Source organism: Oncorhynchus nerka, linkage group LG20 (assembly GCF_034236695.1).
Source record: "Oncorhynchus nerka isolate Pitt River linkage group LG20, Oner_Uvic_2.0, whole genome shotgun sequence".
NCBI classification, from domain to species: domain Eukaryota; kingdom Metazoa; phylum Chordata; class Actinopteri; order Salmoniformes; family Salmonidae; genus Oncorhynchus; species Oncorhynchus nerka.
The window spans coordinates 63,190,908-63,214,621 of NC_088415.1; the positions used below are offsets into that span (position 1 = coordinate 63,190,908).

The following is a 23,714-nucleotide window of genomic DNA, read 5'->3' on the forward strand; positions in this document are numbered from 1 at the left end:
AACAGAAGACGAACAGCAGTGGGGCTAAGGACATTAGAGATGGGGAAAAGGCCAATAAAGCGGGGGGAAAGTTTACGGGACTCCACCAGGAGGGGCAGATCCCGAGTGGAGAGCCATAACCTCTTCCCGAGACAATAGTGGGGAGCTGGGGTCCGGTGGCGGGCTCTCTTCCATGTACACCGACAGCGGCGGACGAAAAACTGGGCCGAGGGTATGTTGACCTCTTCCTCTTGCTTATGAAAAGGCGGGGGCTGATAACCCACGAAGCACTCAAAAGGCGAGAGACCAGTGGCCGAGCAGGGAAATGTGTTCTGGGTGTACTCCACCCACACAAGTTGCTGGCTCCAGGTGGTGGGTTTGGCCGAGACGAGGCACTGAAGAGTTGACTCCAGGTTGAGATTGGCACGCTCCGACAGGCCATTAGATTGAGGATGAAACCCGGAGAACAGGCTGGCAGACAACCCAATGAGTGTGCAGAACACCTTCCAGAATCGGGACAGGAACTGGAAGGTGTTGGAAGACGTGCTGTACCATGAGTTGGGCCGTCTCCTTGACTGAAGGTAACTTGGGAAGGGGGATGAAATGGGCAGCTTTGGAAAACCTATCTAACACCGTAATGATGGTGGTGTTGCCATCAAATGGAGAGAGACCAGTGACAAAGTCCAGGGATATATGGGACCAGGGGCAATGAGGAACAGGGAGTGGTTGAAGGAAGCCGGCCGGAGCTTGCGGCGGAGTCTTATTCTGAGCACACACCGTGTGTGCAGCGACGAATACAGATACATCAGAAACCATAGTGGGCCAACAAAAAATGTTATCAGAGGAAGGCCAGGGTCCATCATGAGCCTGGATGATAGGTTAGCTTTGCGGAATGAGCCCATTCCAGAACCGGGAAGAATCTGGGACACCCCCCGGGGTCCGGCTGGGAATTCTGTGCTTTGCAGGCCAGGCCCTCAATACCCCAGATGAGTGTCGCTGCTAGACTGGAGGTAGGGAGTATTGTCTCTGGGTCAGACGTAATAACAGAGGAGCTGTGCAAGCGAGAGATTCTTGGACCCAGGGCAGTAGTAGACGGTGAAATTGAAATGAGTGAACAACAGAGCCCAGCGAGCCTGCCTTGAGTTGAGGCGCTTGGTGGTGCGGAGATATTGCAGATTCTTGTGGTCGGTCCACACTAGGAATGGATATTCCGCCCCTTCTAGCCGGTGTCTCCATTCCTCCAGTGCCATCTTGATTGCAAGAAGTTCCTGGGTACAAATGTCATAGTTCCTCTGCGGGATTAAGACGATGGGAAAGGAAAGCTCAGGGATGCAGCTTTTGGTTCTGGGTAGAACGCTGGGAAAGGACAGCCCCCACTCCAACGTTTGAGGCATCAACCTCCACCACAAACTGACGGGATGGGTCCAGATGGGTTAAGATGGGGGCTGTAGGGAACCGATGCTTAAGATTCGAAAACACCCGGTCAGCAGCTGGGGACCACGTGAACGCAACTTTGGATGAGGTGAGTGAAGAGAAGGAGGAAAGCCAGGGTGCTGTAGCCCCGGATGAAGTGGCGGTAGAAATGAGAAAATCCCAGGAAACGTTGCAGCTGCACTCTGGATGTGGGTTGGGGACACTCCACCACCGCTTTCACTATGTCTGGATCCATCTGAATGTTCCCGGCAGCGATGACGTATCCCAGAAAGGAGATAGCGGAGCAATGAAATTTCAACTTCTCCGCCTTGACAAACAACTGGTTCTCCAGTAGGCACTGGAGGACTTGTCGGAAGTGGAGCACATGCTCCTAAACCAAATGGGAAAAGACAAGGATGTCGTCAAGGTAGACAAACATGAAACGGTTCAAAATGTCATGGAGCACATCTTTGACCAGAGCCTGAACACCACAGGAGCGTTGGTCAGCCTGAATGGCATAACCAGATACACATAGTACCTGCTAGCTATGTTAGCTGTGTCTTCCATTTGCCTCCTTCCCGTATCCGAACCAGATGGTAGGCATTCCGAAGGTCCAACTCTGAGAATATAGCCGCACCCTAGAGAGGCTTGAAAGCAAAGGAGTGGTAGTGGGTAACGGTTCTTTACCATGATGTCATTAAAGCCCTGGTAGTCCATACACTGGCGCAGGGTCTTGTCCTTCTTCTTAACAAAGAAGAACCCTGCACCGGCAGTGGACAAAAAAGGACGAATGAACCCTGCCCCCAGAGAGTCCTCAATGTACCCTTTCATGGTCTTGGTCTCCGGACCAGACAGGGAATAAAATCACCCCCGAGGCGGTGTAGTGCCAGGGAGGAGGTCAATGGCGCATTCATAGGGTCGATGTGGAGGAAGAGATGTGGTGCGGAAGTCCTGATACTCCGCAGGAACAGTGGAGAGATCAAAGGCTTTACCAAAGTCCGTAGGAGGAGAGTCCAGGGGCTACGCCAACTTGAGGCAATGCACATGGCAGAACAGACCAGGATAGAACCCCTAGCCCAGTTGGTCAGGGGATTGTGCCTCTGAAGTCACTACAATCCCAAGACAACAGGTGCATGAGGAGATTCAATGAACAGGAACCGCATGGACTCACTGTGATTCCCTGACACTCGCAAGTTGATAGGAATCGTACTGCAAGTGACCATGACAATAGAGCATCCGTCCAATGCTCTGGCGCCCATGGGAACGGAGAGGAGTTGTGTGGAGAAACTACCCTGGTGTCGGAGCTGGGTATCCATAAAGCTCTCGCCAGCCCCAGAGTCCATGAGCACCCGAAGAGTTGTCACCCCACAACAGTATGGGATGGAGAGAAGTATGAGTAATAGGAGCTGGGAGACTCCCTGTATGGCCCACCAGCGTACTCATACCTCCTGATGAGCCAGGGCTTTTTACTGGACAGGTGGAAATGTAATGTCCTGAAGTTCTACAACACAGACAGCTTTTAGAGCTCAGTCTGCGTAAAGGATCCTCAGGGGACAATCTAGCCCTGCCCAGCTGCATGTGCACTGGAGGCAAGTCGACAGTCTTCAATGATTTCTGAGGGAACTCGGGTGAAATCGAATTCTCTCGGGAATGCAGGCATCGGGGATTTCCGGGGTTCTTCGGAGGCAAGGGGAAAACCATGGACAGGCACATCCCTCCCTACTGCGTTCCCATAGTCGCACATCAATCCTTATGGTCAAGGCTATGAGAGAGTCAAGGTCCAAAGGCAGCTCCCGGGCTGCGAGCTTGTCCTTAATTCCCTTCGATTATGCATGAAGGAACGTGTTGAGATTCCGGGTTCCAGGCACTCTCGGTTACTAAAGTGCGAAAGTCTACTGCATAGTCTGCCACACTATGGGAGCCTTGACGCAGTTGAAGTATCTTCTCTCCCAGACAACGGAAAGTCGGACATCTTCCTTACTTCCCCCACAAAATCCTCCAGACTAAGGCAAACGGTGGATTGTTGTTCCCACAGTGCCGTAGTCCAGGCGAATGCCCGACCTGGACATCGGCATTATAAGATACGCTGTCGGTCCGAAGGAAACGAAGAGGGCTGCAGCTGGAAAATGAGGGAGCACTGGGAGAGAAACGGCAGGCAGTTTCCCGTGCTCCCCGGCGTAGCACTACGGAGGAGGTAAGCGGGGTTCTCGGGAAGCAGGGGTAGGTTGGAGAGAAGCACCGTTGGTAGCTGGGTTACTGAGAGTCTGGGAGGTTTCCATTGTGGCTTGCTGCCTAATACATAGTCCGCGGAATTATTCCAACAATGCACTGACGGCATGGTCATGGTGTTCCCGCAAGGTGTGGAATCCTTCCATAAGGTTATGTAGTAACTCCTCATGTCTTCCAATGGTTGCTCCTTGTGAGGAGACAGCGTTGCAGAGCTGGTCCGAGTCTGCTGGGTCAGTCATGGCCAGTTTGTACTATCACGACTCAGGATATGACCCAGATGCAAACACAGGAGGCGGATAGTACGATTCACAGAATATTTATTATAACAAATGGGCAGGCAAAGGGCAGGTCGAGGGCAGGCAGAGGGTCGTAACCCAAGGCAGAGTCAATCAGGGACAGAACGGCAGACGGGCTCAGGGTCAGGACAGGGCTCAGGGTCAGGACAGCAGAAAGGTCAAAACCAGGAAGACTGGAAAACAAAACTTAAGAACAGGTGAAATGGGGCAACAAACAAACAGAAAATGCAGGTATAAGTACACACCTGGTGGGGGGTGGAGACAAGCACAAGGCAGGTGAAACAGATCAGTGTGTGACAGTATCACTTTGTTAACCTGTTGCGACGAGCCATCCCGGATCCGGGATCGTGAATATAGCCTCAAGCTCATTACCATAATGCAACGTTAACTATTCATGAAAATCGCAAATGAAATGAAATCAACATGCTAGCTCTCAAGCTTAGCCTTTTGTTAACAACACTGTCATCTCAGATTTTCAAAATATGCTTCTCAACCATAGCAAAACAAGCATTTGTGTAACAGTATTGATAGCTAGCGTAGCATTTAGCGTTAGCATTCAGCAGGCAACATTTTCACAAAAAACAGAAAAGCATTCAAAAAAAATCATTTACCTTTGAAGAACTTCGTATGTTTTCAATGAGGAGACTCTCAGTTAGATAGCAAATGTTCAGTTTTTCCTGAAAGATTATTTGTTTAGGAGAAATTGCTCCGTTTTGTTCACCACGTTTAGCTACGAAAAAACCTGTATCCAGGAGTGTAATCCTATTCGCAAGCTCATTAGCATAACACAACGTTAACTATTCATGAAAATCGCGAATGAAATCAATATGCTAGCTCTCAAGCTTAGCCTTTTGTTAACAACACTGTCATCTCTGATTTTCAAAATATGCTTCTGAACCATAGCAAAACAAGCATTTGTGTAACAGTAGTGATAGCTAGCGTAGCATTTAGCGTAGCATTTAGCGTTATCATTCAGCAGGCAACATTTTCACAAAAACCAGAAAAGCATAAAAAAAAAATCATTTACCTTTGAAGAACTTCAGATGTTTTCAATGAGGAGACTCTCAGTTAGATAGCAAATTTTCAGTTTTTCCTGAAAGATTATTTGTTTAGGACAAATCGCTCCGTTTTCTGCATCACGTTTAGCTACGAAAAAAACCTGTATCCAGGATTGTGTAAATCTATCCGCAAGCTCATTAGCATAACACAACGTTAACTATTCATGAAAATCGCAAATGAAATGAAATAAATATGCTAGCTCTCAAGCTTAGCCTTTTGTTAACAACACTGTCATCTCAGATTTTCAAAAATATGCTTCTCAACCATAGCAAAACAAGCAGTTGTGTAACAGTATTGATAGCTATTGATAGCTAGCGTAGTATTTAGCGTTAGCATTCAGCAGGCAACATTTTCACAAAAACCAGAAAAGCATTCAAATAAAATCATTTACCTTTGAAGAACTTCAGATGTTTTCAATGAGGAGACTCTCAGTTAGATAGCAAATGTTCAGTTTGTCCAAAAATATTCTTTGTATAGGAGAAATCGCTCCGTTTGGTACATCACGTTTGGCTACCAAAAAAAAAAATCGAAATTCAGTCATCAAAACGCCAAACTTTTTTCCAAATTAACGCCATAATATCGACTGAAACATGGCAAACATTGTTTAGAATCAATCCTCAAGGTGTTTTTCACATATCTCTTCGATGATATATCGTTCGTGGAAGTGTGCTTTCCCCTCTGAATCCCATGGGAAAATGCCTGCAGCTGAAGATTACGCACCAATTTAGACAAAGGACACCGGGCGGACACCTGGTAAATGTAGTCTCTTATGGCCAATCTTCCAATGATATGCCTACAAACACGTCACAATGCTGCAGACATCTTGGGGAAACGACAGAAAGGGCAGGCTCATTCCTGGCGCATTCACAGCCATATAAGGAGACAATGGAAAACAGAGCCTCAAAAATTCTGCTCATTTCCTGTTTGAAGTTTCATCTTGGTTTCGCCTGTAGCATCAGTTCTGTGGCACTCACAGATAATATCTTTGCAGTTTTGGAAACGTCAGAGTGTTTTCTTTCCAAAGCTGTCAATTATATGCATAGTCGAGCATCTTTTTGTGACAAAATATTGCGCTTAAAACGGGCACGTTTTTTTATCCAATAATGAAATAGCGCCCCCATAGGTTGAAGTGGTTAACATTGTTCATGTAATAGCAGATTTGATGCCAGATTTGAAATATTCATCAAAATAATTCTGCATTTAGCTGATTAAAAAAGCCTATTTGCATCATTATTCAAATTGCTAACATTGCACTCTAAAATACTTTTTTCTTCTTCTATCCAGCCCAGTACATTGTCTGAGCAGCTCTCCCAGCTCTCTCTGCTTGCACTTCTACAGAAATACTGTGAGGCTCTCTCCACTCTCTACAATGTCACAGGTAATGTAAAATATTAATGAAACTGAGGAACACAATGAGTGTTTGTTCCTTCCAGCCTGTTAATAACTTTACTTCATTTATTTACTGAAGAATTAGAGTGCTGCTCAGTCAGAGTGCATACCAAAATGTAGCTTCATCATGCAACCAGCCAAAAGTAACACTCATTTGTGTGCACAATGGGCTGATATTGAATGACAAGCACTGCTTAAGCCAAAGCAGATAACTGAACTCGAGGATGTGTATTGGCATAATTAGCTAGTATGAATAATCACATCCACTTTCTCAGTCATACCCATTAAGATACTTGAGCAGCACTTACTCCAAAGCATTGGATGTGTGAGGTTTTACATACACTTGGTGTTCATTTGCGAGCATGAAATTCGACAAGCTCCATAATGATGTGAGGAGACACCAACAATTATTTTGTGCGATAAACACATTTTCTTTGAACAGCGGAAATAATAGGTGCAGCTGCAGCATTCTTTTAGGGAATACGGGAATAGTCTGGCCTCCTTGCACAACATGCAAGGGATACTCAACGAGGGGCTATGCGTTCTATAGAAAATAATGAACGATGTGGAAGGTGTGTTCTAAAGCGACAGTAGTTGTCATGGTACCCGAACTAACAGACTTGTTGGTTTAGCTAACCAAACCATCAGTCCTAGCTTGCTATTATGAAAAGTGAATCCAACAACACCAACACTGTTTTCAATTTGACTTTTGCTTTCACAAGCACCTCAAAACAAAACATGTAAAAATGAACGATAGCCATTGAATTCTACTGTGCAAAATAACCATGCATTATAGGGAAATAATGTACATTAGAATACCCTTCAAGCCAATCAGAAAGGAATATTCAACAATGTAATGTGCCTTCGGAAAGTATTCAGACCCCTCGACTTTTTCCACATTTTGTTACGTTACAACCTTCTAAAATGGATTAAATAAATAAAATCCTCAGCAATCTACACACAATACCTCATTATGAAAAAGCGAAAACGGGTTTTTGGACATTTTTGCACATGACAGCCCGCTTGGAGTTTGCCAAAAGGCAGCTAAAGATTCTCAGACCATGAGAAACAAGATTCTCTGCTCTGATGAAACCAAGATTGAACTCTTTGGCCTTAATACCAAGCGTCACATCTGGAAGAAACCTGGCACCATCCCTACGGTGAAGCATGGTCGTGGCATAATTTTTTCAGCGGCAGTGACTGGGAGACTAGTAAGGATTGAGGGAAAGATTAATGGAGAAAAGTACAGAGAGATCCTTGATGAAAACCTGGTGCAGAGTGCTCAGGACCTGAGACTGGGGTGAAGGTTCACCTTCAACAAAGGGCAGCAGTCTCTAAGGTTCAGGGCAGGGTGCTGGGCAAAAGCCGACTAGTGATGAGTGTTTAACAGTCCGATGGCCTGGAGATCGAAGCTTTTATCAGTCTCCCGGTCTCAGCTTTGATAGTCATTTAGTTCAGTCACCTTCGCTTTCTTGGGTACAGGAAATGGTGGACATTTTGAAACAAGAGGAGACAACAGCCAGCTGGTCTGCACATACTCTTCGGACGTGGCTTGGGATGCTGTCTGGGTCGGCATTCTTGCGAGGGTTAAGACGCTTAAATGTCTTACTCACGTCGGTCGTGGAGATCGAGAACACACAGTCCGCGTGAACGGCGGGGGCCCACGTTTGCAGCTTGGTGTTGTTTTCCTTGAAGCAAGTGAAGAAGGTGTTTAGCTTGTCCGGGAGTGAGAAGTCAGTGTCCGCAGCATGGCTGGCTTTCCCTTTATAATCCATTATTGTCTGTAGTCCCTGCCACATGCGTCTCGTGTCTGAGCTGTTGAATCATGACCCCACTTTGTCTCTGCACTATCGTTATGCCTCTGATTGCCTTTCGGAGGTCATAGCTGGTCTTAGTGTACATGTCCATGTTCCCAGTTACCTTGCCGTGGTTAAATGCAGTGGTTTGCACTGCATAAATGCAGTGGTTTGCACTAATGCTGACATTTATCCACTGTGTTTGGTTTGGAAAAGTTCAAATTGTACTATTCTCAGAGGTGACATGGAACATTTCCCAATCCGCGTGATCAAAACAATCTTGAAGCATAGATTCCGATTGGTCAGACCAATTGTAACGGCCGTTGGTGGAAGAAGGTGAGGACCAAAGCGCAGCATGGTACGTGTTCGTTATGTTTATTTGAAACGGAACACTAAAATGCAAAACAACAAAGAGACAACCGAAACAGCTCCGTCAGGTGCAACACACACTAAACAGAAATTAACTACCCACAAAACCCAGTGGGAAAAAGCTACCTAAGTATGGTTCTCAATCAGAGACAACGAAAGACAGCTGCCTCTGATTGAGAACCACACCCGGCCAAACAACAAAGAAATCCAACAACATAGAAAAAGGAACATAGAATGCCCACCCTAGTCACACCCTGGCCTAACCAAAATAGAGAATTAAAGCCAATCTGTGGCCAGGGCGTGACAGTACTCCCCCCTAAAAGGTGCGGACTCCGGCCGCAAAACCTGACTCTAAAGGGGAGGGTCCGGGTGGGCCTTCTTTACGGCTGCGGCTAGGGTGCGGGATGTGGACCCCACTCCACCTCAGTCTTGGCCCACTTAGGTGGCGCCTCTGGAGCGGGGACCCTCGCAGCGGGCCCCGGACTGAAGACCCTCGTAGAGGGCGCCACTGGACTGAGGGGCGCCTCTGGACTGAGGGGCACCTCTGGACTGAGAGGCTGTGACTCTGGCAGCTCCGGAGTGAAGGGCGATTCTGGCAGCTCCGGAGTGAAGGGCGACTCTGGCAGCTCCGGAGTGAAGGGCGACTCTGGCAGCTCCGGAGTGAAGGGCGACTCTGGCAGCTCCGGACTGAAGGGCGGCTCTGGCAGCTCCGGACTGAAGGGCGGCTCTGGCAGCTCCGGACTGACGGGCGGCTCTGGCAACTCTGGACTGACGGGTGGCTCTGGCAGCTCCGGACTGATGGGCGGCTCTGGCGCCTCCGGACTGACGGGCAGGTCTGGCGCCTCCGGACTGACGGGCGGCTCTGACAGCTCCGGACAGGAGGGCGGCTCTGGCAGCTCCGGACTGGAGGGAGACTTGGTTCTGGGAACAGGCACAGGAATCACCAGGCTGGGGAGACATACAGGCGGCCTCTTCCTTGGCCGAGGCACCGGATACACAGGGCCGTGGAGGCGCACTGGCGGTCTCGACCGCGTAGCTGCCTCTCCCGTTCTGGCTGGATGCCAGCTTCCACCCGGCAAATGCGGGACGCTGACACCGAGCACACCGGCCTGTGAATACTCGGCCGAGACACAGTGCGCATCACCCCATAGCACCAGTCACCTGCTCACCCCGGTAAGCACGGGGAGTGTAGCGGAGTCAGGTGGAGACCTGGTTGGTGCCCCCCAAGAAATTGTTTTGGGGCTGCCTCTCGGGCTTCCTTGCCAGCCGTGGTCCCTCGTACCGCTGGTTCCCTTCTCCTGCTGCCTCTGCTCTCCTGGCTGCCTCCACCTGTTCCCATGGGAGTCGATCCCTTCCAGTCAGGATCTCCTCCCATGTGTAGGATCCCTTCCCGTCCAGAATGTCCTCCCATGTCCATTACTCCTTTTTACCACACTGCTTGGTCCGTTGGTGGTGGGTAGTTCTGTAACGGCTGTTGGTGGAAGAAGGTGAGGACCAAAGCGCAGCGTGGTACGTGTTCGTCATGTTTATTTGAAACGGAACACTAAAATGCAAAACAACAAAGAGACAACCGAAACAGCTCCGTTAGGTGCAACACACACTAAACAGAAATTAACTACCCACAAAAACCCAGTGGGAAAAAGCTACCTAAGTATGGTTCTCAATCAGAGACAACGAAAGACAGCTGCCTCTGATTGAGAACCACACCCGGCCAAACAACAAAGAAATCCAACAACATAGAAAAAGGAACATAGAATGCCCACCCTAGTCACACCCTGGCCTAACCAAAATAGAGAATTAAAGCCAATCTATGGCCAGGGCGTGACACCAATGTTGATCAGTCCTTACCGCGGGAGCTTCCTGCTTAAGTTTCGTCCTATAGGTGGGGAGAAGCTGTCCTGTAGCTGTCTTGTAGCTGTCCTGGAAGGGATAGTAGCAACGGTCAAGCTTGTTTCTCTGCGTATAGCACAGGAGATGTGTTGCTAGATTTCGGGAGCATTATCTTCAGATTTCCTTTATTAAAGTCCCCAGTTACAATAAATGCTTTCTTAGGATATGTGGTTTCCAGTTTGCACAAAGTCCAGTGTAGTTTCTTGAGAGCGCTGTCGGCTTGGAGGGGAATATACACGGCAGTGACAATAATCTCAGGTGGTAATGCGGTTGACATTTGATGGTGAGGTATTCCAGATTGGGAGAACAAAAGGGCTTGAGTTCCTGGACTTTACCACACTCACACCATGAGTTGTTAATCATGAGACATACCCCTCTACCTCTGTTTCCCAGAGAGTTCCTTCTTCCTGTCAGCGCAATGAACGGAGAACCCCTCTGGCTGTATGGATAGGGACAACATATCCAGAGAGAGCCATGATTCCGTAAAACGGAGTATGTTACAGTCCATTATGTTTCTCTGGAAGGAGAGCCTTGCCCTGAGTTTGTCCACATTATTTTCCAGGGACTGGATGTTAGCTTCTCTCGAATTACATTAGTTATGAAAGAACAATCTTTTCCCTTCACACGCTACACATAGTGTGACCCAATATCCCAAATTGGGTGTCCTGCATTTTGGCCCTTTGTCTCGCAACCAAAAATGCCAGGGAAGACTAGTCTGTGATGGAACATCGGTACATTTTATTGCAGTTACTTTTTGTTGTTCTAAATAGAGACAGCTAGAAGGGCCATGGGTCGTATTGGATTGTGTAGAAATGTAGGAAATTAGCTTTAGATGCCCCCCAAAAATCTGGGGGAGGACCCTCAGACCCCCTGGGGGTTTAGAAGTGTCCCCCCACTTTATAAAAGTTGCCCAGTATACCCTTAATCTTGTAATAAGTCAAATCTAGTGATACACAACTTGACATTTCTGCCATCCATTGTGACATTGTGTGAGGATATTATTTGTATTTTTTTAACCTTTATTTAACTAGGCAAGTCAGTAAAGAACAAATTCTTATTTACAATGACGGCCTACCAACCTTCCAATTAATAGCAATGTTTTTCTTAGATGCTTGGTTACACAGTTAAGTTTGATAACAGTCTCCAGTATCAACATTTAGAAGCAAGCAAAAACAAGGAGAAGGGAGAATCTGTAGACATGCTGAGATAAAATACATATTCTACCAGAATTCAGCCAGCCTTCACAAGACAATAACATATGCAAATATGTCCCCTTTTGTGATTTACACCTCAAGCAGAGGAATGACATTGTCACGCCCTGGCCATAGAGAGGTTTTTATTGGTTAGGCCAGGGTGGCTGAATTCTATTTTGGTTAGGCCAGGGTGTGACTAGGGTGGGCATTCTAGTATCTTTATTTCTATGTTTTCTATTTCTTTGTGTTTGGCTGGGTGTGGTTCTCAATCAGAGGCAGCTGTCTATCGTTGTCTCTGATTGGGAATCATACTTAGGCAGCCTTTTTTCCTTTCGCATTTGTGGGTAGTTGACTTTGTTAGTGGCATGACTGCCCAAGTTAAGCTTTACGGTCGTTTCCTTGTTTTGTTGGCGACATTCATTTCAAATAAAAATAAATGTACGCTCATTACGCTGCGCTTTGGTCCAGTCATTTCCAGGAAGACGGTTGTGACAGACATTTCTGAGTGCATGATATTCAGTTTCACAAGTTCTATGGATGGTCTTAAACTGCAGTAATTTATGCCTGAGATTATATGAACATGACTGGACATTCAAACACATCTGTATACATTCATCATCATCAAGAGCTTCTACCAGGTCTTCCTTGCATTTTTGTTTTACGTGCCAAGTGTTATCTGGAAAAGCGTTATCAACCATTGATTAGGTTTGGCAATCAACTATGAAGGTTTGTCAGACTACCTTAAAATAGTTTCAATCTTTGAAGCATCTGGCTTGTCCAGTGTTTGCTGCACTGAGAGAATAAAGTGTTGGATCTGCAAAAATGTATCTATGCTCCGTCACAGACTAGCCTTCCCTGGCTGGCCGACCCTGCAGAGGCCGTCAACATCTGATTCTCCGAAGTAAGATGAGGCATGACAAATAATTCCCTTGGTGTATATTTATACATTATACTTTTCAAGAATATAATCAATGGTTCAATAATTGAAATTACCATTATTCCCAGGTCCCAGACTGTAGCTTCAAGATGGAACTTTATATCATTCACTGATATTGTTAATATACTGCAAAATTCACCTCAGCTCCTTAGAATGGTCTTCCCTGACTGTCTGACCCTGCTGGTATAAAGCACATCACGCTGCTTGCTTAGCGAGTAACACTTCTTCCCGATTCGACCCACACCTGGCACGAACTCAGGACCTATGAGCATGTCCTCAAGCATCATTGCCAATTGCACCACCTCAAAAGCTAGCTAATAAGGCGACACAAGTGCGATACTTCAGGCTGAGGAGTACATTTCACACATCCCCATGTGCTACACTGGGACACTTGTCACCATCTGATCCTGCTAAGACATGATGATCATAATGTTGTTTACTGACAAGTGCACCATGACAGTGAAGCACCATGACAGTGCAACCTGTAGAGCTGTTTATTACTGTGTCAATGTGAAAACCAGGGAAATAGCTAGGGTAACTGACAGGTCAATAACATTACATTGCTATTATACTGACTAATAAAAACCCACATTGCACAAAAAAACATCAGAATTATTGATCTTCAATCGTTTGGATGCTGGTTTCATCGTTTGATTCAGGTCTTGTGTGAATGAGGCAAAAATTATACCTACCTACTAGCTCTCTCTCTAACGGTACATCAACTGGCGAAAGCTAGCTACGTTAATTTATATGTACTTTTGTTGAAACAGTTAAAAAAGGCTACAAAACAATTCCATACAAACAACAGCTCTTAGATAGTGATTTGACGTGGCTCCTATTTATTACTATCTGAGCTAGAGCTGAACTGGCTGTTATAGCTACTAGCTAGCTAATTAATTCACCTTAATTCAAGAGGGGATGAAACATTAGCTAACATTACATGTCAGGTATACTACTAGCTCAGCACTGGGAATAAACATTAGTCTACATTTTTTTTGTTAAATTAAACAGCAGTTACCTTGCCAGCTACATCAGTCAACTAAAGAGTAGCCGGTTTCTGCTCTGCTTGCTTTACACACTGACAGCAGCTGCCTCTGTTCAACTCTCCCATGCTGGTTCAGCCAGCCTTTCAGAAGCTTTGCATTTACACAGCATGTCCGCCTGCTCTGTGGTGTCCGCATATTCCTAAAGCACACAGATGCCATTTTTGGTATCACAGCGCAATGATAAAACTGGAGGGGGGAAGGGGGAATGCAAGTTATGAATGTGGGGTATCATGACCCCCATCTCCAGTGAAAGTTGCATCCCTGAAGATAAGGTAATTTTGTCGGACTTGTGAGCAAACTCATTCATGAGTTGCTCATTCAACATATTCACTGCTACTTCATTCAATCCTATTTTAAGTCTCCCTAACTAATGGTTTTACATTCCCTGAGCCTCACAAGAAATGTTTACTTGGCCACATACTCCCAGATTTATATAACAGCCACACATGTCATGGTATCTCATTTCTTCAACAGCAAATATTGTGCAAGGTAAAAGAATAGGCTAGGTACACTAGGTACGCTAGGTACTCTAGGTACGCTTCAAATAGCTAATTCGGTGGAGCAGGAGCAGTGCTGCCTGAGCCACCAGATCGTCGCACCACCACTTCTCACAACTGTGCCTGTTTAGTAAAGTTAGATCAAAGGTTGAATGTCTTGGAAGAACTCATAATGATTCATTCGTATTCTACATAACAGAACCAAATATAATAGTATGGTATAACATTACAGTTAGAGAACAACAAAAAAATCACCTAATTTCCATTTTTACAATGCTTAGTTGAATAGTAAAAAACAAAAAAGAGAATGTAACGACAGCGTGCGCGACTAGGCAGAATGTGTTTGGATTGAAACTAAATACAGGATTTAGTTTGTTAACACCATCTGTTCTGCCCAGGAAACAGTAATTCAAGAAGATCTGAATCCATATTCCCATGAAATCCATTGAGATCAAATGATTGGCATGCAGATGCAGTTTGGAAGTTTCACCGGTAAAATGTGTTTAATTATCATTTACGACTGACAGTGGCCTATTTTGAAATTACGTTTGCCTAACTTGGCGTTTGAGGGTATTAAAAATATTACCTTTTCGAGACAATATGTGTGGGCATAGACAAACATTGCAATTGGAGGATTAATATCAATAGGCTACACTTGTGGGCAAAAACCACTGGTACAAATTTTGAGAAATTATGACATTGTTTCAATTTGTATTGCGCTCCAGTACCTGGGGTATTTTAAATGTGGTCACCCTAGCTACAGAACATTTCATCATCACTCCTGCCTCGACGTGATTATTTGAAACAGGCAGCTTCTGCTCCTGTATTCTCACTATCATTGCAAACTAACAGCTCCCTCTTATTTCAGATCAGGTCTAAAACGTAAGACCAGATGTATCATGATAAAACATAATCTTGCTTTCAGAGAGATTCTACCAGTAGATGTCCATTACAAAAGAGATTAAGGACTGTGAAGCAAACAATAAACTAACATACGGCAGGAAAAAAATAGAGCATTTTCCAATTATAGTATCTGACATTAAGCCAAATGATACCAAACAATGACAATAACTCCTTCAGCTGCTTCTTCTTCTTACATCCTGCATGCTCCCACTCTTTTTCCCCGCAATCTGTTTTTCTAGTTCCTTGTGCCATTGCTCTGAGCAACACCTCACTGAGGAAGAATCTGCAGCTTTTTCCCTGTCTGGCGGGCCTGGCAGACTCAGTCTTTGTCATTCAGACAATTAAAGCAAACTTGTCTCTTTGAACCAGCACAAACATGGTTGAACTGGGCTTGATAGAAATGATAGTCAGTGTTTAAAATTAGGTCAGACAAGTTGACTTCAGAAGGAAGAATATATTATTATATTGCTAATATATTTTGTTGTCCTCACTATTATGATGACATATAAAGAGGAAGGAGTGAGGATACAAAAGTTACCAGAAAGTCAACACATTCAAGTAACCTGTCGTAGATTGTCCATGGCTGTGTAGTGGGTTAATGGGTAAATGCAGTCTGCATCTGAAAATATGATGCTATGACCAAAAAAGACATCATAACATGATGTGCTACAACATCTCATATCACAAACCAGATCGAACTGCACTTATTCACATGCAGTCAATACTCATCAACAAAAATACTGCATCAATAAGCAATTCTAGAAGCTTCCAACTTCAGTACATGAGAGGTGAAAGCCTTACAGGCCTTGTTGAGAGCCTTGGGGTCTCAAGACAACTCTGGTGTCCATTGGTCTTCTATTTGCTAGTCTTTTGATCCACATTGCATCCCTAATGTGATGTCCCTCATCCACTTCAAGACTTCTGAAACAGAAAGCCCAGGACGGGTTTACCTTTACCGTACTTCAGTAGGAACAAAAATGTGTAGAACAAGGTAGGCTTCTAAAGTTACTGCTGTAAACTATGCCACCAAACTCCATTAGAGCACAGATAATTCATATTTTATTGGACCTGCACAGCCTACATTAAGGATGCACATATGTGATGACTGCAGGTCTAGCCTATGGTCCCGAAGTTTACAGACCAAAATCCTTTTGAGGAGACAGAAGTTCAAAATGAATTATTTGTACTCCAACATGCTCTTGAAAAAGCAATCAAATGCATTGGTATTAGGCTCATTAAAACTGAAAGATAATTGTCTTATGCCACAGCCACTTTATTTTCTGTAAAGCCATATCAGTCAATATGCATAAAGCCTTCTTGATTCACTGTTTTGCATTCAGGGAATAACGCTGTCGAACTCAAATTAGTGTTCACTTGGCAGTTAAATTAATCTCAAGGAAATGCCTAGGAAATAGCAGGCCATTATTAAGTCTCGCATGTAGTTAACTGATATGTGATGCCCCTGCTGCGCAAACAATTGAGAGCGGAGTGTAAAGATTAAGCCAAAGTTCAGCATCTTAAAGACTGTCTTCTTTCTGAATTTGGAAGATTTCCTTTAAAACCAGTCTGAACCTTCCACAGCAGAAGCACATTATATAGTATCACAGCCAATACGTGATTACTGTCCCATAGGTTTATAAATTGGATGTGCAGTCAGCACGATTCTGTTATTTACCGATTTGTTTACTTATCTGCTTCCTTCATCAGCCAGATGGAATATGGAGCATAACATGTAAATGAATAATAATCATCATCATCATCGCGGTGATAATGATACGCCAGTCTAATTCCATAGCTGGTAGGCTTTAAAAGCTTAGCACAGAGTCCTGCTCTAGGGTAGTACTTTAAATTTTAGCCTCGCCCCGCTGCGTACAGAACGTCAGCATTTATCCCTTACTAAATCCCCTTTCTAGAATGCCCTTCTAGCCAATCTGGAATGAGTATTCAACAACGCTGTGGGATAGATTTTGATTAAAGGTCAGGAGTCTAATTGAACACATAAACAGATCACTGGTCTGTGATGACATAATTGGGATACACACGTGGGTATCACAGAAAGCATTGGGAAAAGTGTCAAAAGCTATCTGGGAATAGACTATACCATTTACTTTATCAATTAAACAGCTTCGTCATCCCACAAAAAATAGATAGGCCAACTTTCCCTTTTTCCATCTGGATGGATAATATTATATTAGGGAATTCCTGCCTTAACTCAGGGGTATGGAAAAGCTATTGTGATAGATGTCTGACCAACTACTGTTAGAAAAAGTATCTAATTTTGTAAAGGAATACAAGATTAGACATGGTCCCTTTGAGGGGGTGCTGAGAGGAAACCTGACTGTAGTTACTTTAAAACCATTGTCCTCAATTTCCATTTGTAAAACACATTAGAAATGTTAAATCGTCTGTGTTTTGGATGTAGCCTACATACAGTGGGTATTTATATACTGTATTATCTAGGCTACATGCCACTGAAGGCTATTTAAAGCCACATTTGAGTCACTCACAGCAAGTCTCAGACTTATGGCCCGTTCACGTGCAAGTCAGAACTAGGAAATGTTCAACTTGCTAACTGGTTGAAATTGGCATGTGTATAACTACAAACAGTTAGCACGTAGGACATTTCAAAGTTTCCTAGTTCCTGACTAGCACGCAAACGCAGCAGTAGGCTATCTATAACCCGTTTTAATCTTCATCTCTGTAGCTCTCTCCCTACCTACCTACAGAAAATAACTCATATTTTTACTTCAACATTTATGAGGGGAAAAAATGAAAATATTGTTTCCAAACCCCATTCGTCTCAAAAGTAGATTGGATCAGTAGTTTGCTTACCAGATTGTTGTTCACGAAATTAGATAACGGCTGCAAGAGACAGAACAGATGGACAATGGTTAAATTAAAGTATTTTTGGTATTAATTTAACTCACTTTCATAATTGTTGCATAATTCCATAGAGGGATGATGAATGTGTATAAATAGGCTGAGGCTCGGTGTGTCAATCTGATTGTACAGGGAGCGGTGCGAGTAGGAGAGAGAAATACGCGCTCGAGCACTTGGAGTCACTTCTGAGTGCACTAGTTGGACGAGACGTTTTCCATGGGTTTGAAAGGGCACACTCTTTCTTTCCGTTATAGCTTGGATGAAACACATGCACATACTGTAGTGGGCTTCGTGTAGGGAACCTCTTGGACTTCAATCCCAGTTTAAAATTATTTGATTTAACCTATCAATTAACCATGGATGCAACCATTTACCAAATCATCTTTGGGGAGTTTGGAGACCCAAACTGCAGTATGATGGATTCATTTCAAGACAGTTTCTATGAAAACGCATCGTTCTCTTTGATGGATTTTGACGGTACGATTTGGGGTGATTTTGACACGGTCATCAATGGTTAGGCTAATGCTCTTTCTTGACAACTTTGACGAATAATTATCATTATTTAAAACGTCTTATTATTTATTTAAAGGTTTGTATTGCAATGCCACAACGGATGAGATTGGAACATGTTGGCCAAAGAGCAACACCGGACGGATGGTGGAGAGACCCTGTCCGGAGTACATCAATGGGGTGAAGTACAACACAACAAGTAAGACATTAAACCATTTCATTCTGTTAACGTTTTTTTTCCCACCGTTTATGTTTATGGGGTTTGTCGCTGTCCATGTGTAATTGGTTGGCGATACTTTTCTGGTGGTAATGTTGCAGATCATATTAAGCAGTAACTCTAAACTGTGCAATCGAAACCAATCTTCTAATTCTAGGTACAGTAATAATATCATATTTAGTTTTCCCGTGGGTTGCTGGAATAGAGTCAGAAGACTCAAGCACCATTTTTGCAAATGCGAATACATTTATTCATGCGGTTTTCTCCAATTGCTCTACCAAGATGTGTGATGATATAGTAACACATTCTTTAACAGGAAACACTGTATTGAAATGAATTGTCATATTCTAATAATTTTGTAATACACCCGGTATAAATTTGAACGGAAATCTGAAATCAAATCCAGTGTGATTTGATCCAATTTATGTTATTTTTATATTGAATACTGAGTCCAGTTATGTCTACCAGAACCATCCTGTTATGACACATGATCAACAATGTCAAAATAAGCAACGCTATCTTTCCTCTCTGTGTTGGCTTTCTGACCTGCCCTGTGCTTTTGGTAGACTCGGTTTTCATCACCATACCTAACCTGCAAACATCCATTCATTCATTCATCTTTCATTAATTTCTCAAGATGGATTATTACACATGGGTGAACAGCAGCACCCTGCTTGATAATGTAGAGAAACACCTGTGTCACTCGATGCGTCATTGTTCACATCCAGAAGAGTAGTTATTGATGAGAGTCGCTAATTAAATAATAGTGTCAGATGTCATAATGAAAATAATAGGTCACAGATGATGGTGGAGCTGTCAACTCCAGAGATGGGGATAGAGATAGACATATTGCTTATTTATGAAGTCTGACGGGGTGATTTGAGCTAACGAATGCAAAAATCAACATATTTGAACTGTACTTGTGCACGTGACAATAAAACTTCAAACTTGGATCTTATCTGTCACATGGTGACTGACAATAACTTCAGATCAAAGTTGACTACAAACACAAAGTTCCCAATAGGCCTATTTAATTCATATTGAAATACATTTCATGTTTAAACAATTGAGTTCTATTTTGCTCCTCTCTATAATTTTTCTCAATATGTAGCCTAATATGTGTGCAATGCTGTTCCAAGTCTGTGATTTAGTGTATTTTTATTAGGTAAGCATTGGTAAGTTTTCAGACTCCACATTTTGTTACGTTACAGCCTTACTCTAAAATGGATAAAATCAAATAAATCCCTCATCAATCTACACACAATACCCCATAATGACAAAGCGAAAACAGTTTTTTAGAAATGTTAACAAATGTATAAAATAAAAACAGAAATATCTTATTTACAAAAGGTATTCAGACCCTTTGCTATGAGACTCGAAATTGAGCTCAGATGCATCCTGCTTCCATTTATCATCCTTGAGCTGTTTCTACAGCTTGATTGGAATACACCTGTGGTAAATTCAATTGATTGGACATGATTTGGAAAGGCACACCTGTCAGTAAAAGGCACATGACAGCCCACATGGTGTTTATCAAAAGTCACCTAAAGACTCTCAGACCATGAGAACTAAGATTGAACTCGTTGGCCTGAATGCCAAGTGTCATGTCTGGACGAAACCTGGCACGATCCCTTCGGTGAAGCATGGTGGCGTTAGCATCCTGTTGTGGGAATGTTTTTCAGCAGCACGGACTGGGAGACTGGTCAGGATCAAGGGAAAGATGAACGGAGCAAAGTACAGTGAGATCCTTGATGCTCCAGAGCACTCAAGACCTCATACTGAGGTGAACGTTCACCTTCCAACAGGACAACAACCTAAGCATACAGCCAAGACAACACAGGAGTGGTTTCGGGACAAGTCTCTGAACTTCCTTGAGTGGCCCAGCCAGAGCCCAGCGATGCTCCTCATCAAACCTAACAGAGCTTGAGAGGATCTGCAGAGAAGAATGGGAGAAACTAGTGTGCCAAAGAGAAGAATGTGAGAAACTAGTCTGCCAAACTTGTAGTGTCATACCCATGAGGACTTGAGGCTGTAATCGGTGCCAAAGGTGCTTCAACAAAGTACTGAGTAAAGGGTCTGAATGCTTGTGTAGTTGTGATACTTAAGTTTTTTTATTTTTCATACATTTGCAAAAATGTTTAGAAACATGTTTTACTTTGTCATTATGGGGTATTGTGTGTATATTGATGAGGTAAAATACTATTTGATCCATTTTAGAATGGGACTGTAACACAACAAAATGTGGAAAAGGTCAAAGGGTCTGAAAACTTTCCGAATGCACTGTATCTTTTCACTATCCGGTAGTCCGACGGACAAAACTGAGTTTGGCGATTTCCAGAACGCTACCTGCCCGAATGCATTGTACGCTGTAAAGTTTGGTGGATGAGGAATAATGGTCTGAGGGGGTTTTTCATTGTTCAGGCTCCTGAGTTCCAATGAAGGGAAATCTTAACGCTACAGCATACGATGACACTCTAGACGATTTTGTGCTTCCAACTTTGTGGCAACAGTTGGGGAAGGCCCTTTCCTGTTTCAGAATGACAATGCCCCCATGCACAAAGTGAGGTTTATAAAGAAATGGTTTGATGAGATCGGTGTGGAAGAACTTGACTGGCCTGCACAGAGCCCCGATCTGAACCCCATCGAACACCTTTAAGATGAATTTGAACACTTACTGTGAGCCAGGCCTAATCACCCAAAATCTCTGAGAGACCTCACCAATGCTCTTGTGGTTGAATGGAAGCAGGTCCCCGCATCAATGTTCCAGCATCTAGTGGAAAGCCTTCCCAGAAAAGTGGAGGCTGTTACAGCAGTAAAGGGGGACCAACTCCATATTAATGCCCATAATTTTGGAATGAGATGTTCAACGAGCAGATGTCCACATACTTTTTGTCATGTTGTTTAAATAGTCTTCAGTATAGGCTATATAGGCCTATATCATTCAATACTATTTAAATCAATTTGACATTCATTCAATTGAGTAAATATTTTGCTTTTGTAAGCTAATGTCTGTAATTTTACCTCAATATCCACCGGGGAAAAAATATACATGCAACATACAAAATGTTGGTCCCACATTTCATGAGCTGAAATGAAAGATCCCAGAAATGTCCATAAGCACAAACAGCTTATTTCTCTCAAATCCCTGTCCGTGAGCATTTCTCTGCTGCCAAGATAATTCATTCACCTGACAGGTGTGGCATATCAAGAAGCTGATTAAACAGCATGATCATTACACAGGTGCACCTTGTGCTGGGGACAATAAAAGGCCACTCTAAAATGTGCAGTTTTGTCACAAAACACAATGGCACAGATGTCTCAAGTTTTGAGGGAGTGTGCAGTTGACATGCTGACTGCAGGAATGTCCACCAGAGCTGTTGCCAGATCATTTAATGTTAATTTCTCTACCATAAGCCGCTTCCAATGTCGTTTTAGAGAAATAGGCAGTACGACCAACCGGCCTCACAACCGCAGACCACGTGTAACCACTCCAGCCCAGGACCTCCATATCTGGCTTTTTCACCTGTGGGATCGTCTCAGACCAGTCACCCCGATAGCTGATAAAACTGTGGCTTTGCACAACCGAAGAATTTCTGAACAAACTGCCAAAAACCGTCTCACGGAAGCTCATCTGCTTGCCCGTCGTCCTCACCAAGGCTGTACCGGGCAGATGGCAGACTGTGTGTATGGCGTTGTGTGGGCGAGCGATTTACTGATGTCAACATTATGAACAGAGGTGCTGGTGGGGTTATGGTATGGGCAGGCATAAGCTACGGACAATGAACACAGTTGCATCAATGACAATTTGAATGCACAGAGAAACCATGACGAGATCCTGAGGCCCATTGTTGTGCCATTCATCCACCTCCATCACCCCATGTTTCCGCATGATAATGCATAGCCCCATGTTGCAAGGATCTGTAAACATTTCCTGGAAGCTGAAAATGTCCCGGTTCTTCCATGGCTGAGTAAAACCTTTGAAATTGTTGCACGTTACATTCATATTTTTGTTCAGAGTATTTCATGATGTGTTACAACATGTGCGCAATAATGTGCCAAATCTTGATTTAGTGCATTATTATAGAGTAAGCATTATAATAACCACCCTCAATATTTGCAGCTGTAGATGAGGATATCTTTTTAGGAGCTGATCCGTCGTCAGTATTGTGGAATAATTATAATGTTAAGGTAAGATTTGAATGGAGAAAGCTGTTCTGAGAGCAGTGCTGGCTTTCTTTCGATCCTATCAGTATCAACACATGCCTCAACGACGCACGTGGCCAACGTTCTCTCTGCGTTGCGTGGTGTTTTGGAAAACGCATGTTACGTCTTCGGCCATTGTAGGAAAGATGCATCTTTGAAACACTCATAAGCCTAAATTCCATCGCTATCGGGAAACCGGGCCCAGGAGATCTTGTGCAGGCTCTGCAAGCTAATGCCTAAGTTTTGAATCTGCAGGTTAAACATCTTTGTGGTGTGCAGGAAACCAAGATTTGAATCCAGTCTGTCACATTAGGCCCTCTATTGAAATGAACACGATGGTGTCTTGGGAGTCGTCTGAAGTCGGTACAACCAATCTGCTAACTTCTGTCTGTAGCGTCCGAACAGTTTATGCAAGATTTGAATGGAATAAGCTCATGCGAGATCAGTGCTGCTTTTCTTTCAATCGTTTCAATATCGACGCGTGGTCTAACGATGCTCTTTCTACGTGCTTGTTTTGGAAACACTCATAAATAACGATGCGTCTGATACAGTCATCGTCATTTTTAAGTTCAATCCAACTGGGAAACAAGGCCCAGACCATTTCAATAATCAACAGATAATCAACAGATATTTGCTCGTCATTGAGATATAACTAGTAATCCCTGAATGTTTAGCTATGAGGAATATGTGTGTGAAATCCCAGGGGTCAGAATAATACACTGCAAAAGATAACAACACCAACATTTTAACTTGCAATCGCTGGTAATATTAACAGTTCATGTGCTAAATCAATTCAAATCCAATTTTATTGGTCACATACACATGGTCAGCAGATGTTAATGCGAGTGTAGTGAAAGTCTTGTGCTTCTAGTTCCGACAATGCAGTAATATCTAACAAGTAATCTAAC

The 23,714-nt window shown here is 43.8% G+C and overlaps 1 protein-coding gene across 1 annotated transcript in view; it reads left to right on the forward strand.

Moving 5' to 3' along the window:
- The first annotated feature begins 18,081 nt into the window (after positions 1-18,081).
- LOC115102941 (corticotropin-releasing factor receptor 2) overlaps positions 18,082-23,714 on the forward strand; it is an 87,710-nt gene continuing 82,077 nt past the window's right edge. Inside the window, exons 1-2 of the mRNA XM_029623403.2 lie at positions 18,082-18,353; positions 18,466-18,585. Coding sequence (XP_029479263.1) covers positions 18,233-18,353; positions 18,466-18,585 — 241 coding nt within the window. The 5' untranslated portion in view covers positions 18,082-18,232. The remainder of the gene's footprint in view (positions 18,354-18,465; positions 18,586-23,714) is intronic.